Source organism: Eptesicus fuscus, chromosome 6 (assembly GCF_027574615.1).
Source record: "Eptesicus fuscus isolate TK198812 chromosome 6, DD_ASM_mEF_20220401, whole genome shotgun sequence".
In the NCBI taxonomy this organism is placed as follows: domain Eukaryota; kingdom Metazoa; phylum Chordata; class Mammalia; order Chiroptera; family Vespertilionidae; genus Eptesicus; species Eptesicus fuscus.
Genome location: NC_072478.1, coordinates 22101311 through 22113941, shown reverse-complemented (window position 1 = coordinate 22113941; position 12631 = coordinate 22101311). Strand labels below are relative to the sequence as shown.

Below are 12631 nucleotides of genomic sequence, written 5' to 3'. Positions count from 1 at the left end.
CTATTCTACAGTTAATTACTTTTCCTACCACCCCAAATCTAAAACCTTAGAACTCTTTCAAGTCTATTTTTAAGCTTCCTGACTTTTGCATTACTGCTGTCATGCATTTTAATTATACATATATTTTCATCTTCATGAGAAATTTCAAGAATTGCTTCATAGAACTAAATTGATTTTTATTTACTTATAAATTCTCTTTTCCTTCCCTCTTCATTTCTTTCTGCATTTCTGGTTATTAACCTGGGATTATTTTCCTTTGGACTTAATAACTCACTTGCATATTTTTTTCTAATTAAAGGTGGCTAACAAATGTTGCACTTTAAGTGTTCCTTAAGACATCTTTATTTTGGGCAATATTGTTTTTGGATATAGAATTCTGATTTGATGTGAGAGTTCTTTTAACATTTACAAAATGGTGCTCTGTTGATGTCTATCTTATTTATATTTAGACCATATTCTTGCTTATTTGGTCTTTGTCTTCTCCAATGCCTTTAAAATACACACACACACACACACACACATACATATATATATATATATATATATTTCTTTATTGATTTCAGAGAGAAAGGGAGAGGGAGAGAGAGAAACATCAATGATGAGAGAGAATCATTAATCAGCTGCCTCCTGCATGCCGCTCCCTACTGGGGATGGAGTCAGCAACCCGGGGATATGCCCTTGACCAGAATCAAACCTGGGACCCTTCAGTCTGAAGGCCGACACTCTATCCATTGAGCCAAACCAGCTAGGGCTCCAATATCTTTTACATTCACTTTAGGTTCTTTTCAGCCATTTAACATAATTATATATATATATATATATATATATATATATATATATGTATATATACATATATGTATGTATATTTACATTCAATATTAGTTTATAATAGTTTCAGGTATATTACATAGTGGTTAGACATTTATATAATTTAAGAAGTGATCCCTTCAATAAGTCTAGTACCCACCTGGCACCATACATAGTTATTACAATATTATTGGCTCTATTTACTATGCTGTACATGATAACTATGACCACTTAATAGCTACTAATTTGCATTTCTTAACTTATTCTCCTTTTTAAGCAATCCCCCTCATAACTAGCAGCCATCAGTTTGTATTCTGTATCTATGAGTCTGTTTCCATTGTTATTTTTTAAATATATTTTTATTGATTTCAGAGAGGACAGGAGAGGGAGGGAGAGTTAGAAACATCAATGGTGAGAGAATATCATTGATCAGCTGGCTGCCTCCTGCATGCCCCACACTGGGGATCGAGCCCACAACCTGGGTATGTCCCCTGACCAGGAATGGAACCGTGACCTTCTGGTTCATAGGTCAATGCTCAACCACTGAGCCACACCAACTGGGCAAGTTGTTGTTGTTCATTTATGTTGTCCTCTATAGTCCACATATCATGGAAAACATGTGGTATTTGTCTTTCTCTATCTGCCTTATTTCACTGAGCATAATACCATTCAGCTCCCTGGGAATTGTCACTAATGCACAAGCCAGGGTGTGGCTTAGCTGCCCTGGGAACAGCAGCCAGCAGGCATTTAAACTGCTGCAGGGAAGGCAGGGCTGAGTGGGTGGGTGTGAGGAGATTAACCAAAGGACTCCTATACAGATGTGTATAACCCAGGGACACAGACCATAGTGTGGTGAGCCTGGGGCAGGTGCAGGGTGGGGGTTAGAAGTGCTCAATGATAGGAAAAAGGGGACATCTGTAATACTTCCAACAATCAAGATTGAAAACCCCCAAAATGCTGCAGAAAGTCACGCCACAGGATAACAGAACAAATTACCCGCAATGCAGTGTGATCACCTGTCAGTCATTCCTGGAATATTGTTTTCCAGCAGGGACTCTTGGGTTTAAATATGTAGACCAGGGGTCCTCAAACTTTTTAAACAGGGGGCCAGTTCACTGTCCCTCAGACCGTTGGAGGGCCGGACTATAGTTTAAAAAAAAAACTATGAACAAATTCCTATGCACACTGCACATATCTTATTTTGAAGTAAAAAAACAAAATGGCAAAAACACCCGCATGTGGCCTGTGGGCCGTAGTTTGAGGACGCCTGGTGTAGACTATAGTTGTAGGTATGTAATTCTAAATCATGTAATTACTACAGTGGTTTTTCTCAGCATATGGCCTATTCACTAAAATTTATTTAAAATAACAGTGAATTAATAACAAAACATAACCTGTTGAATTCATTGTAAGCAAATCTTGGTTGAAAGCATTTTAAAATGAACAGGGTGTTAATTTTCATATATGACATACAGACCAGACAGTTTGTCCGTTAAATCGGAAGTCCATTAAATTGAGGTCCAATAAATCTAGGACTTACTAGTACTGTGCACAAACTGAAACACCTGGACCCTAGAGGCCAGGACCAGTTGCCCCGCCCACCGCCTCAGTCCCAGTCCCTCCATGTCCAGCTCTCAGCACAGCCAGGGCGACCGGGACCCCAGGAAGCAGCAGGCGTTGCTGGAGGACCAGAGGGTGGTGAGAAGCAGAGGTCCCACCCTGGGCAGTGATGGCTGTCTTCTCGGCTCTGCCTGCCAAAGCCCGCATGAGGGACAGACCTGGGTCAGTGACAGGGGCCCTGGTTCCCTCTGACCCAGGGGAGGGGCTTTGACCACAGGCATCCCTGTCAGGGCTCAGAGTCCCTCCATCCCTCCCTGAGCCCTGTTTCCTCCCCTCGGGCTCAGCTGATCCCCAGGGCCAGCCTGCAGCTGCTGTTTCCTCCAGCTCAGCACCGGGCCAGCCCCTCCTCAGACAGTCCCCTCCATCACCCCACCTGGAGGCCTGTGCTCCCCTCACCACCCCTCCCCCCACGTTGGATAGTGTCTGGAAACACTTTAATTCCCACAAATTGTGAGGGAGAGGGCAGTCTCCTGACATCTGGAGTGTAGTGGTCAGGGATGCTGTCCAATATCCTTCAATGCCCAGCGCAGCCCCACCACAAAGAATTATCCCATCCCAATGCTAAGAGTGCTGAGCTTGGAAACCCTGCTCTAGGGCCTTAAAATCTCTAAAGTCTTGAATTTACTGTGGAAATCATTTACAATTCAACCTTTAGTGATAAATCCGCTTTCAGTGAGTCACATCCAATCTCTATCCAGCCAACTGAGTTCTGCAAATCAAATGCACCAGCGGAAAGCTGCTTGCTTCCTCTTGGCCAGAGAACCCAGTCAAGTCTACTGGGGGGTGGGGGAGTCTGCCCTCAGTACAGCCTAAATCAGTGAATACAAAACCAAAAGGTAAATGGGTGGTCTTCCTACCGAACAACTGTATTCCCTCCTGGGAAGGGCCTCAAAAGCAATCTTTGTGCCCTTTTTCTCCGGACAAAAAAGCATCTCTGGAGCTCGAGTCGGTGTTGAAACCAGCCACCTGGTCCACTTGTCCTCAGTGATCTGTGTGAGCAGGTGAGGACCCTGTGTGAACTGTAGCCATAGGTGCTGGGAGTCTCCCTGGTGCAGAGAAACTGCCAATGGGCTTCCCTTGCACTCAGGTCGCAAACACAAGGGTCACTAAGACTTTCAAGTTAAAAATCAAATCACTCGATTCGCTTGTAAAATATTCGAACGTCTAAACTTTTCACTAATTTTTGTATTTGGTTGGAAACGAAGAGATGTGTTTACAATAAAAGGCACAGAGGACACGGGTGTGGGCAAAGCTGTAGTGGAGTGAGGAATGACTACAAACCGTAAAGAAATGTGTACTTTTTCTCAGCCAAAACTGCCATCTTCTAGTAATTTGCCAAAATGACTAACACAAAGGGCAAGAGGAGAGGCACCAGCTGTACATTCTCCATTTGCCTTTTAGAAAACATGGAGTTGTTCCCTTGGCCACATACATGCGAATCTACAAGGAAGGTGATATTGTGGACATCAAGGGAATGGGCGCTGTTCAAAAAGGAATGCCCATAGGTGTTACCATGGGAAACAATGGATGAGTCGACAGTGTCACCCAGTGTATGGTGGGCATTGTTGTAAACAAACAAGTTAAAGGCAAGATTCTTGCCAAGAGAATTAACTTACTACTGAGCACATGAACTTTGTGGACCAGAAAGTTTGTCCGTTAAATCTGAAGTCCATTAAATCTTTAAGAATTCTTTAAAAAGATATTAGCTTGTAAGAACATGTAATAAATAACTTCAAAATGCAGTGGGGCTGAAACCGGTATGGCTTAGTGGATAGAGCGTCGGCCTGCGGACTGAGGGGTCCCAGGTTCGATTCCGGTCAAGGGCATGTACATTGGTTGCGGGCATATCCCCAGTGTGGGGCGTGCAGGAGGCAGCTGACCAATAATTAGCTCTCTTCCTCTCCCTTTCTGTCTAAAATCAATAATATATATATATGAAATTGCCCTGGCTGGTGTTGCTAATCGATTAGAGCATCAGTCTCTGCATGGAAGGGTTCCAGGTTCCATTCCCAGTTAAGAACACCTGCCTGGGTTGCAGGTTTCCTGCTCTCCGTCCTGGTACATGTGGGAAGCAACCAGTTAACCTGTCTCTCTCACATCGATGTTTCTCTCTTTCTCTCTCTGTCTCTCTCCCTTCTTTCTTTCACTCCTTGAAAAAGAAATGCAGCCAAAACCAGTTTGGCTCAGCGGATAGAGCTTCAGCCTTCGGACTGAAAAGGTCCCAGGTTCGATTCCTGTCAAGGGCATGCACCTTGGTTTCGGGCACATCCTCAGTAGGGGGTGTGCAGGAGGCAGCTGATGGATGTTTCTCTCTCATCGATGTTTCTAACTCTCTCTCTCTCTCTACCTTCCTCTCTGTAAAAAATCAATAAAATATATTTAAAAAAAAGAAATGCAAAGAGTATATTCTCAGGTGAGGCTTAATAAAATAAAACAAAAACAAAAAAGAAAAGAAAAAGAAAACTGTTATAGAATCTTTTCAGGAACAAATGATTATTCCCAGTGCTTGTCCTTTGAACACCTGAATTTGCTCTGATCTCAAACTAGGAAAGAAAGAATGGCACCTCACAGTGGATTACCAACACCTGGAGGCTGTGGTCCCACCAAATTAACTCTATTCCCAGCCCCCCGCTTTATAGGAATTACTGACTCCGTCCACTCCCCAACTGGCACATACTTTGTGACCATAGATTTAGGTAAGTCTGCTTTGTTCAATGTCTGTGTCCACAGCCTCAGCCGCAGTTGGCCGGCACCTCCATCGGGACAGGACACACCTTTACCTGGTTCCTTTCAAGGAAGCTCAACATTCCTGCCACTGCACAGAGCTTCTGTAGGTGGGGTCTGAGCTGTGTTCACCTTGCCCCAGGAGCTGTGACATTACATTAATGACCTTCTCCTTTGTGGACATTTGTTTGACCTGTAGGACATAGATTGGAAAGAGGAGCTCACACAAACCAGATGAAGCATTGCCTCACCCATTAAACCCAGACCTCTAGGTTACATTTAAAAAATCTTTTAAATAAATAGGTCACTCCCTTTCTTAAAACATGAAGAAATAGCCAGGCAATGAAAGAAAAATACCACATGATCTCATTGATTTATGGAAAATAAAGAACATTATAACCTGATGAATAAAAAGATAGATAGAGAGGCTAGTAAAACACCCAACAGACTGCCAAATTATAGCGGGAAGGCTGGGGAGTGCTGGGGAGTCGGGGGGAAGAGATCAACTGAAGGACTTGTATGCATGCATATAAGCACACTAATGGACACAAGACACTGGGCGTGTGGGATGAGGGCATGCGACAGCGGTTAGGGGAGGCTGGGGGAAGGTTAATGGGGAAAAAAAGGAGATATATGTACTACTATATGTAATACTTTAAAGAATAAAAAAAAGTCAACAAGGAAAAAAATAAAAAAAACAACAAAAAACACAATAAAGATTAAAAAAAAACCACCACACATGAAGAAATAGCACCCACAACACTGTCTAGATTTTTTTGGAATTTGGAAGGTAAGGCATTCCTGGGCTTGGAGAGCCCATTTATGCTGGTAATTTTGTGGCACCCCTACCATCGAAGGCTCTGTGGATAGATTGCCATACAACAGGCACCTGGAGTGTCCTCAGATACTCCTGTACTGTCGAGTTACCCATTAAGCCTATGATTTCTTTCTCCTCTTTTCTTAGTTATATTGTTTACTAAATGCTTATGAATTTTATTAATCTTGTCCAAAAACAGCTTTTTAAAATTTCTCCCTCGATTTCCCACAATTATATTGATTTCCAATTTTTATTACTTAATTCTGCTTGCTTTTTAAAAATTATGTTTCCCTGACTTTTTAGAGGAAGAAAAAGTGAAAGAGAAAAGAGAAAGATCAATGAGAAAAAACATGGTTTGACTATGTCCTACTCAGCCCCTGCTGGAGAATTGAGCCCACAACCTGGGCTTGTGACCTGATAGGGAATCATATTGACAACCTCTTGGTGCATGAGATAAAGCTCTACTAACTGAGCAACACTGGCTAGGTGGCTTGTTTTGAGTTTAATTCTTTTTTTTTTTTTTTTTTTTGGTTTGTTTTCTAAAATAAATGCCTACATTATTTGGTCACCTATTTTTCTTTATTTTAGCGAATTTGTGCAATGGCATAAATTTTCCTCTAGGCATTGCATTTGCTGCCTCCCACAATCTTTGAGAAGTTGTAATTTTATTTTACTTAATTCAAATCATTTTTTATTTCTCTTGAGATGTTTTCTTTGATCCCATGTATCATTTAGAAGTGCATTGTTGAATATTCACATACATGAATGTTTTCCACTCTCTTGCTATTGCTATCTAGATTAATGCCTGGTGTGAGCACTTATTTTTATGACTTTTGTTCTTTCAAATGTGTTCAAAGTGTATTGAATATGCCAGGATATGTTCTATCTTGGTGAAGATTCCCATGTGAACTTGAAGAAAAAAAAAAAAGTATTCTGCTGTGACTGTATGAAGTATTCCAATACTTTAAGGGTTGTTGATGGAAAGATTAAAATGTCCCGGATGCTGTGAGCAGGTGAACAAGTTTCTTGACTCAAGACCTAGTGTCAGGCCCAAGGTGGTTCTCTCCATGTAGAATGTTTCCAGACATTTCCTTCTTAAGAATCTAAGGTTCACTCTGAGCAAATCACCCAGGAGTTTTTAGTAACAGATAAGGATGCAAGTAGCATAAGTACTAATTAAATTATAACTAGAGGCCCAGTGCATAAAATCTGTGCTCTGGTGGGGTCCCCAGTACAGGTCGCTGATCAGGTTCCCCACCTCCCACCCTCCTCCTTCACTCACCAACTGGGATCTGCCACCACGTGGCTTCCCCCCCACTCCTGCCTCTCTTCCTCTGTACTTCCTCCTTCCCTGGCTTCCTCAGCACCCTGCTGGTTGCCCATAATGGTCAGCACACATCATGGAGAGCAATCAAACTCCTGTTCTCCCAGACTAACTCTTGAGGAGACACTTTGCATAATAGCCATATATATATGTCTTGAATATGAATTTGAATTTGTACAAAATAAAAAATATCTTCAGATGAGGTTTGACCAAAATAACAATAACAACAAGAATAATAAATTAAAACATAGATATATTTTATGTTAGAATGAGATATAATAGCAAGTTCAATGAAATCAGATTTGTATGAAATCAAAACATTCTTCTTGACTCCTGGATCTCTGCCTCCCTGGCCAGCTTGTCTTCCCTCAAAGCCGCAGCCAGTCTCTCTCTTGCTTTCCTCACTCTGAAATTCTGTCTCTGGATGTCTCCACGGGTGACCTGTTGCATGTCCAGAAGCTGTGGGCCGAAGAGATCTGGTCCTGGAATCATCTCTGCCGAATGTAACAATTGTGCCGCGCTGGGCTGGGGGCTGCTGTGTAGAGAGCCAGGACCAGCACGGCCTAGGGGTTCACCCCTACTTCCTGGAGCACTTATTCTCATCACATTTGTCATATCAAAAGTATTTATAAGTTCCCCTTCACTGCTGCAGGCCTGGAGCCCCTGCAGTCTCCTGTAGGCACTCATCTGCTGGGGCTTCTCCAAGGTCTCCTCCTGCCGCCTGCGCCTGACCACGTTGCCAGGATGTGCAGTGACCTTGGTGACTGCGCTTTTAAAAATGCAGCTGGTGAGCCTCATTGGATGTTCAGCCCTTTCCCGACGTCTCCGCTTGCTCATGGCTAAAACCAATTGTCTCTTCTTCGCTAAAGCCTGGGGCATCATATTTCTCTGGAGCTTTCCCTTTGAAAACAAAATGAAATGTACAGTTTGAGTAAAGTGGGAGATAAGGACTTCCATTGCATGTGGACCCCAAATTTCCTTCTGGAGAAGTATGTCTGTTCATCACAGTCATCTGGAAAGTTGTTGAAACTCAGTTTTGTGAACCTCAACCCAAGTAGGACTGGGGCAAGGCCAAGAATTTATATTCCCCAGTGTTCCCAGATGCTGATGCTCATTAACAGCCAGATCCTGGGACATCAAACTCATATGAGCCAAGAGCAGAAGAATCAAGGTCATTATCCTGTTTCCATTCCAGACCATTTCCTCCACCAACTTTCTCTGAAGATGGTTCTCTCTTTCCATGTTTGTCAATGTCCACTCCACAGATGCTGATATCCTCTAATGGTGAATAGAGTCTAATGACTTCACTGGTTAGACTTTCAACCCCCCAATATGCACGTTCACTTGCACACCCTAGTCCCTTCTTTACTCAGATATTCTTTGGTTCAAGAGTATAGTAAGCACTCAATTTTTGGACCATGATTTAACAGACTTAGTATTTAATGGACAAAATTCCCAGTCCATATGTCATACATGAATATTTAACACCCTGTTCATTTTAAAATGCTTTTCACAAAGATTTACTTAAAATTTTATCAACAGGTTATATTTTATTATTGATTCAGTTATTTTTAAATGCTTTTCGTTATTGACTTGAGTGGAAGGCGGAGGGCGAGTAAGATAGAAAGATCAATAATGAGAGAGAATCATTAACTGGCTGCCTCCTACATGCCTCACACTAGGGATCAAACCCGAAAACCAGGCCTATGTCCCAACTGGGAATTGAACCGTGACCTCCTGGTTCATAGATCGATGCTCAACTACTGAGCTGTGCAGACTGAGCCACTGTTACTTTTAAGAAATTTCAGCGAATAGGTCACAGGTTGGAAAAATCACTGTAGCAATTTTACTAACATAAATATTATATGTCTACAACTATAGTCTTCATATTTCAATCCAAAAGTCACTACTGGTTCACAGTATTCAGAGAATGATTAGGATGTGATCACACTGCATCATGGGAGGTAATTGGGCTATTGGACCCTGGACCTACTTTCTGCAGCAGTTTTACTGCTTGCAGGCCAATGCTCAAGGTGACATTCATTTACTAGATCTATTCAGCATATATTTAAAACTGCTGTAATATAATAGAAAAGTTTTCTGTGAAATTAAACATTTATAAATACTTAATTTTAATTACACAAATGGGTCTACATAGGTGAAAATAAGAGGGCTAATTTGTTAAATGTTTATTTTTTTAAAAATATTAAATATATTTTATTCATTCCGGCGAGGAAGGGAGGAGAGATAGACACATCAATGATGAGAGAGAATCATTGATTGTCTGCCTTCTGCTCACCCCTACTGGGGGTGTAGCCTGAAACCTGGGACCCTTCAGTCCACAGGCCAATACCCTATCCAAGGAGCCAAATTGGCAAGAGTCAAATGTTTCTTTAAAAACAAGCAAACATATTTTTGTTCATATCAAAGAGGAAGAAAGACGGAGAGAGAGAGAGAAACACCAATGATGAGAGAGTCATTAGTCAGCTGCCTCTTGCATGCCTGCTATGTTGGATCCCTGAGCCTACAAGGTGGGCATGTGCCCTGACTGGGATTTGAACTGTGATCTCCTGGTTCATGGGTCAATGCTCAGCCACTGAGCCACATCGTCCCAGGCTTATTTGTCAATTTTTTTAACATACATTGGGAAAGCCTACTTTATTATAGAACAGACTTTCAGCTTTATCGGACACTCCCCTCCCTTTGCCCAAATTAATCTGTTATCTTGAGGTTTTATTGTAATTCACAAATACTATATTTTCATCACAGTTTCCTTTTTTTACACAAAGACCTCCACTGTAAACAACCCGCTTAACCTTCCTTCTCTCCTCCTACTCCCCCGCTTAATCTCTGCCCTTTTATCCGACTTAACCCAAGCAATGCTTCTTAGAAGTCAGTCCTGCTCTCACAGTTGTTCTACATCCACACCCTTTCTGGGCCATCGCATTCATTCCTCTGGCTACAAAACCCATGAATGAAGTAGATATGCCCCTGGAATCAGTGTAATCTGCCTTCAATCCTGAGGCTCAGATAGCCATCTGCCCACTCACCCCATTATTGTCAGTATCTGGGACTCAACTCAGAGACCAGGTGTCATGCCCAACCAGCCAGTTCCACAAATAATTCAGCACTAACTCAGGGTCCCCTAGAGTCACTTGTTGGTGCTCATATCCTGTGTAAGCCAGTGCCTTTCTGGACACCCTGCCTCCCCACTGCACTAATGCATGTCTGACATGGTGTTAGGTACAAGTAAGTGATGTGAGAAACAGTCAGGCCTGGTCAGAGACCGTGAGAAGGAGAGCAGGGATGGAGGATGAGAGGTTAGGAGGGATAAAGCAAGGCAAGAACTACAATTATTGATGCCAAAGAGATTAAGGAAAAACTAACTGCTGATATATCTGATTACAGAAATGAATTTATTTTTTTTAATCCTCACCTGAGGATATTTTCCCATTGATTTTTAGGGAGAGTGGAAGAGAGAGGGAAAGACAAGAGAGAAATAAGTATGTGAGAAGCACATCAGTGGTTGCCTCCTGTTTGAGCCCTGACCAAGCCCGGGCCAGGTAGAGCTGCAACGGAGGTTCGTGCCCTGGAAGGTAATTGAACTACCTTTGATGAGAATCGAACCTGGGATCCTCGGGTCCACGGGCCAATGCTGTATATCTTGAGCCAAACCAGCATGGGCCTAAATTTTGGTTTAAATAACCAAGCACACTGTATGCAAACATTTTCCAGAGAGGTGCACAATTTAAACTGTGCAGGGTCAAACACGACTTCCAATTTCTAGAGAGATGGATGTTAGTTAAAAACAGAGCAAAGCTCGGCCAGTGTGGCTCAGTGGTTGAGCATCCTCCTACGAACCAGGAGGTCATGGTTTGATTCCCGGTCAGGGCATATGCCTGGGTTGTGGGCCCATTCCCATTGTGGGACGTGTAGGAGGCAGATGATCAATGACCCATTCTCTCCTCATTGAGGTTTATCTCCCTCTCTCTCCTCTCTGAAATCAATATATATATATAAAATTAAAAATATAGCAACAAATAATACAAAGCAAAACCACCCTGGCTGACATGGCTCAGTTGCTGGAGCATGGTCCTATCCACCAAAGTTTGTGGGTTCAACCCTACAATGGGAGGCAACCAATTGATCTCACTCTCCTCTCCACTCTTCCCCTTTCCTCTCCTCTCTCTCTCTTTCAAGCAAAAACAAAAAAAACCAACCAATAAAACAAAAAGCCAAGACAGGACAAAAACATCAGGACTATTAACCCGAGGAAGCCTTATGTACTAAAAAGTACAAGACTTTGAACATTACTTAACAAACATTAACACCTAAGAAATGGCGTTGAGGAAGACACTTTCTTGATTTAAGAGCAACAGTCTACTAATTCCTGAGGTTTCACAAAAGGAAAAGTATACAATGGACGGTCTGGCTGCTGATAGGGAATCTGTACTCACCAGAGAAGGCTGGTTTGTCTCCATGACTGACCCAGGCTCCCCCATGGCTGCTGAGCTGTGTTGCTGGGCCACTCCTGACATGCAGACAGCCTGAGACTTGCTCCAAACTGCAGTGGCTTTCTCCTCTGCCTCCCTTTTATGGAGGAAGGGAGTGGATAACCCCATCAGTAGGTAATCCTATCTCATATTCACCTGGTTCCTACATCTTTATACTGAAACACAAAAAGATGGGATTATTGACATTGTTCAACACTGTTTCTGTTTTCAGAAAGTACCGCACTTGTGGATGGGGTGGTATTTGCAGTTCCTGTCAACATTTGAATGATTTTAGGACCCACTATGGCTACATTCCATAAGAACAGAATGGACCTGGCCGGTATCGCTCAGTGGTTGAGGGTCAACCTAGGATCCAGAAGGTCATGGTTGGATTTCCAGTCCGGGCACATGCCTGGGTTTCAGGCTTAATCCCCAGTGGGGAACATGTGGAGATTTGAGCAGGAGGCAGTGGCCAATCAATGATTCTCTCTCATCACTGCTGTTTCTATCTCTCACTCCCACTCCTTTCTTCTCTGAAATCAATTAAAATACATTAAAAAAGCCAAAACCGGTTTGGATCAGTGGATAGAGCGTCGGCCTGCGGACTCAAGGGTCCCAGGTTCGATTCTGGTCCAGGGCATGTACCTTGGTTGCGGGCACATCTCGAGTAGGGGGTGTGCAAGAGGCAGCTGATCGATGTTTCTCTCTTATCGATGTTTCTAGCTCTCTATCCCTCTCCCTTCCTCTCTGTAAAAAATCAATAAAATATATTTTTAAAAAATACATTTAAAAAAACCAAATAAAATAATTCTTATGTGTTTAAAAAGAAAAAGAACAGGAATGGAA

General features: G+C 42.6%; 1 protein-coding gene across 1 annotated transcript; it reads right to left on the bottom strand.

The window, feature by feature from the left end:
• Positions 1-7604: 7604 nt before the first annotated feature.
• LOC129149565 (putative methyl-CpG-binding domain protein 3-like 3) lies at positions 7605-8171 on the bottom strand. Its single transcript, XM_054718334.1, has one exon. The coding sequence runs from the start codon at positions 8169-8171 to the stop codon at positions 7605-7607; it is 567 nt and encodes a 188-aa protein (XP_054574309.1).
• Positions 8172-12631: the final 4460 nt, after the last annotated feature.

What these genes read in the sequence shown, in the direction of transcription:
- LOC129149565 (XM_054718334.1), bottom strand. Translation starts at nt 8,171, where the DNA reads ATGCCCCAGGCTTTAGCGAAGAAGAGACAATTGGTTTTAGCCATGAGC.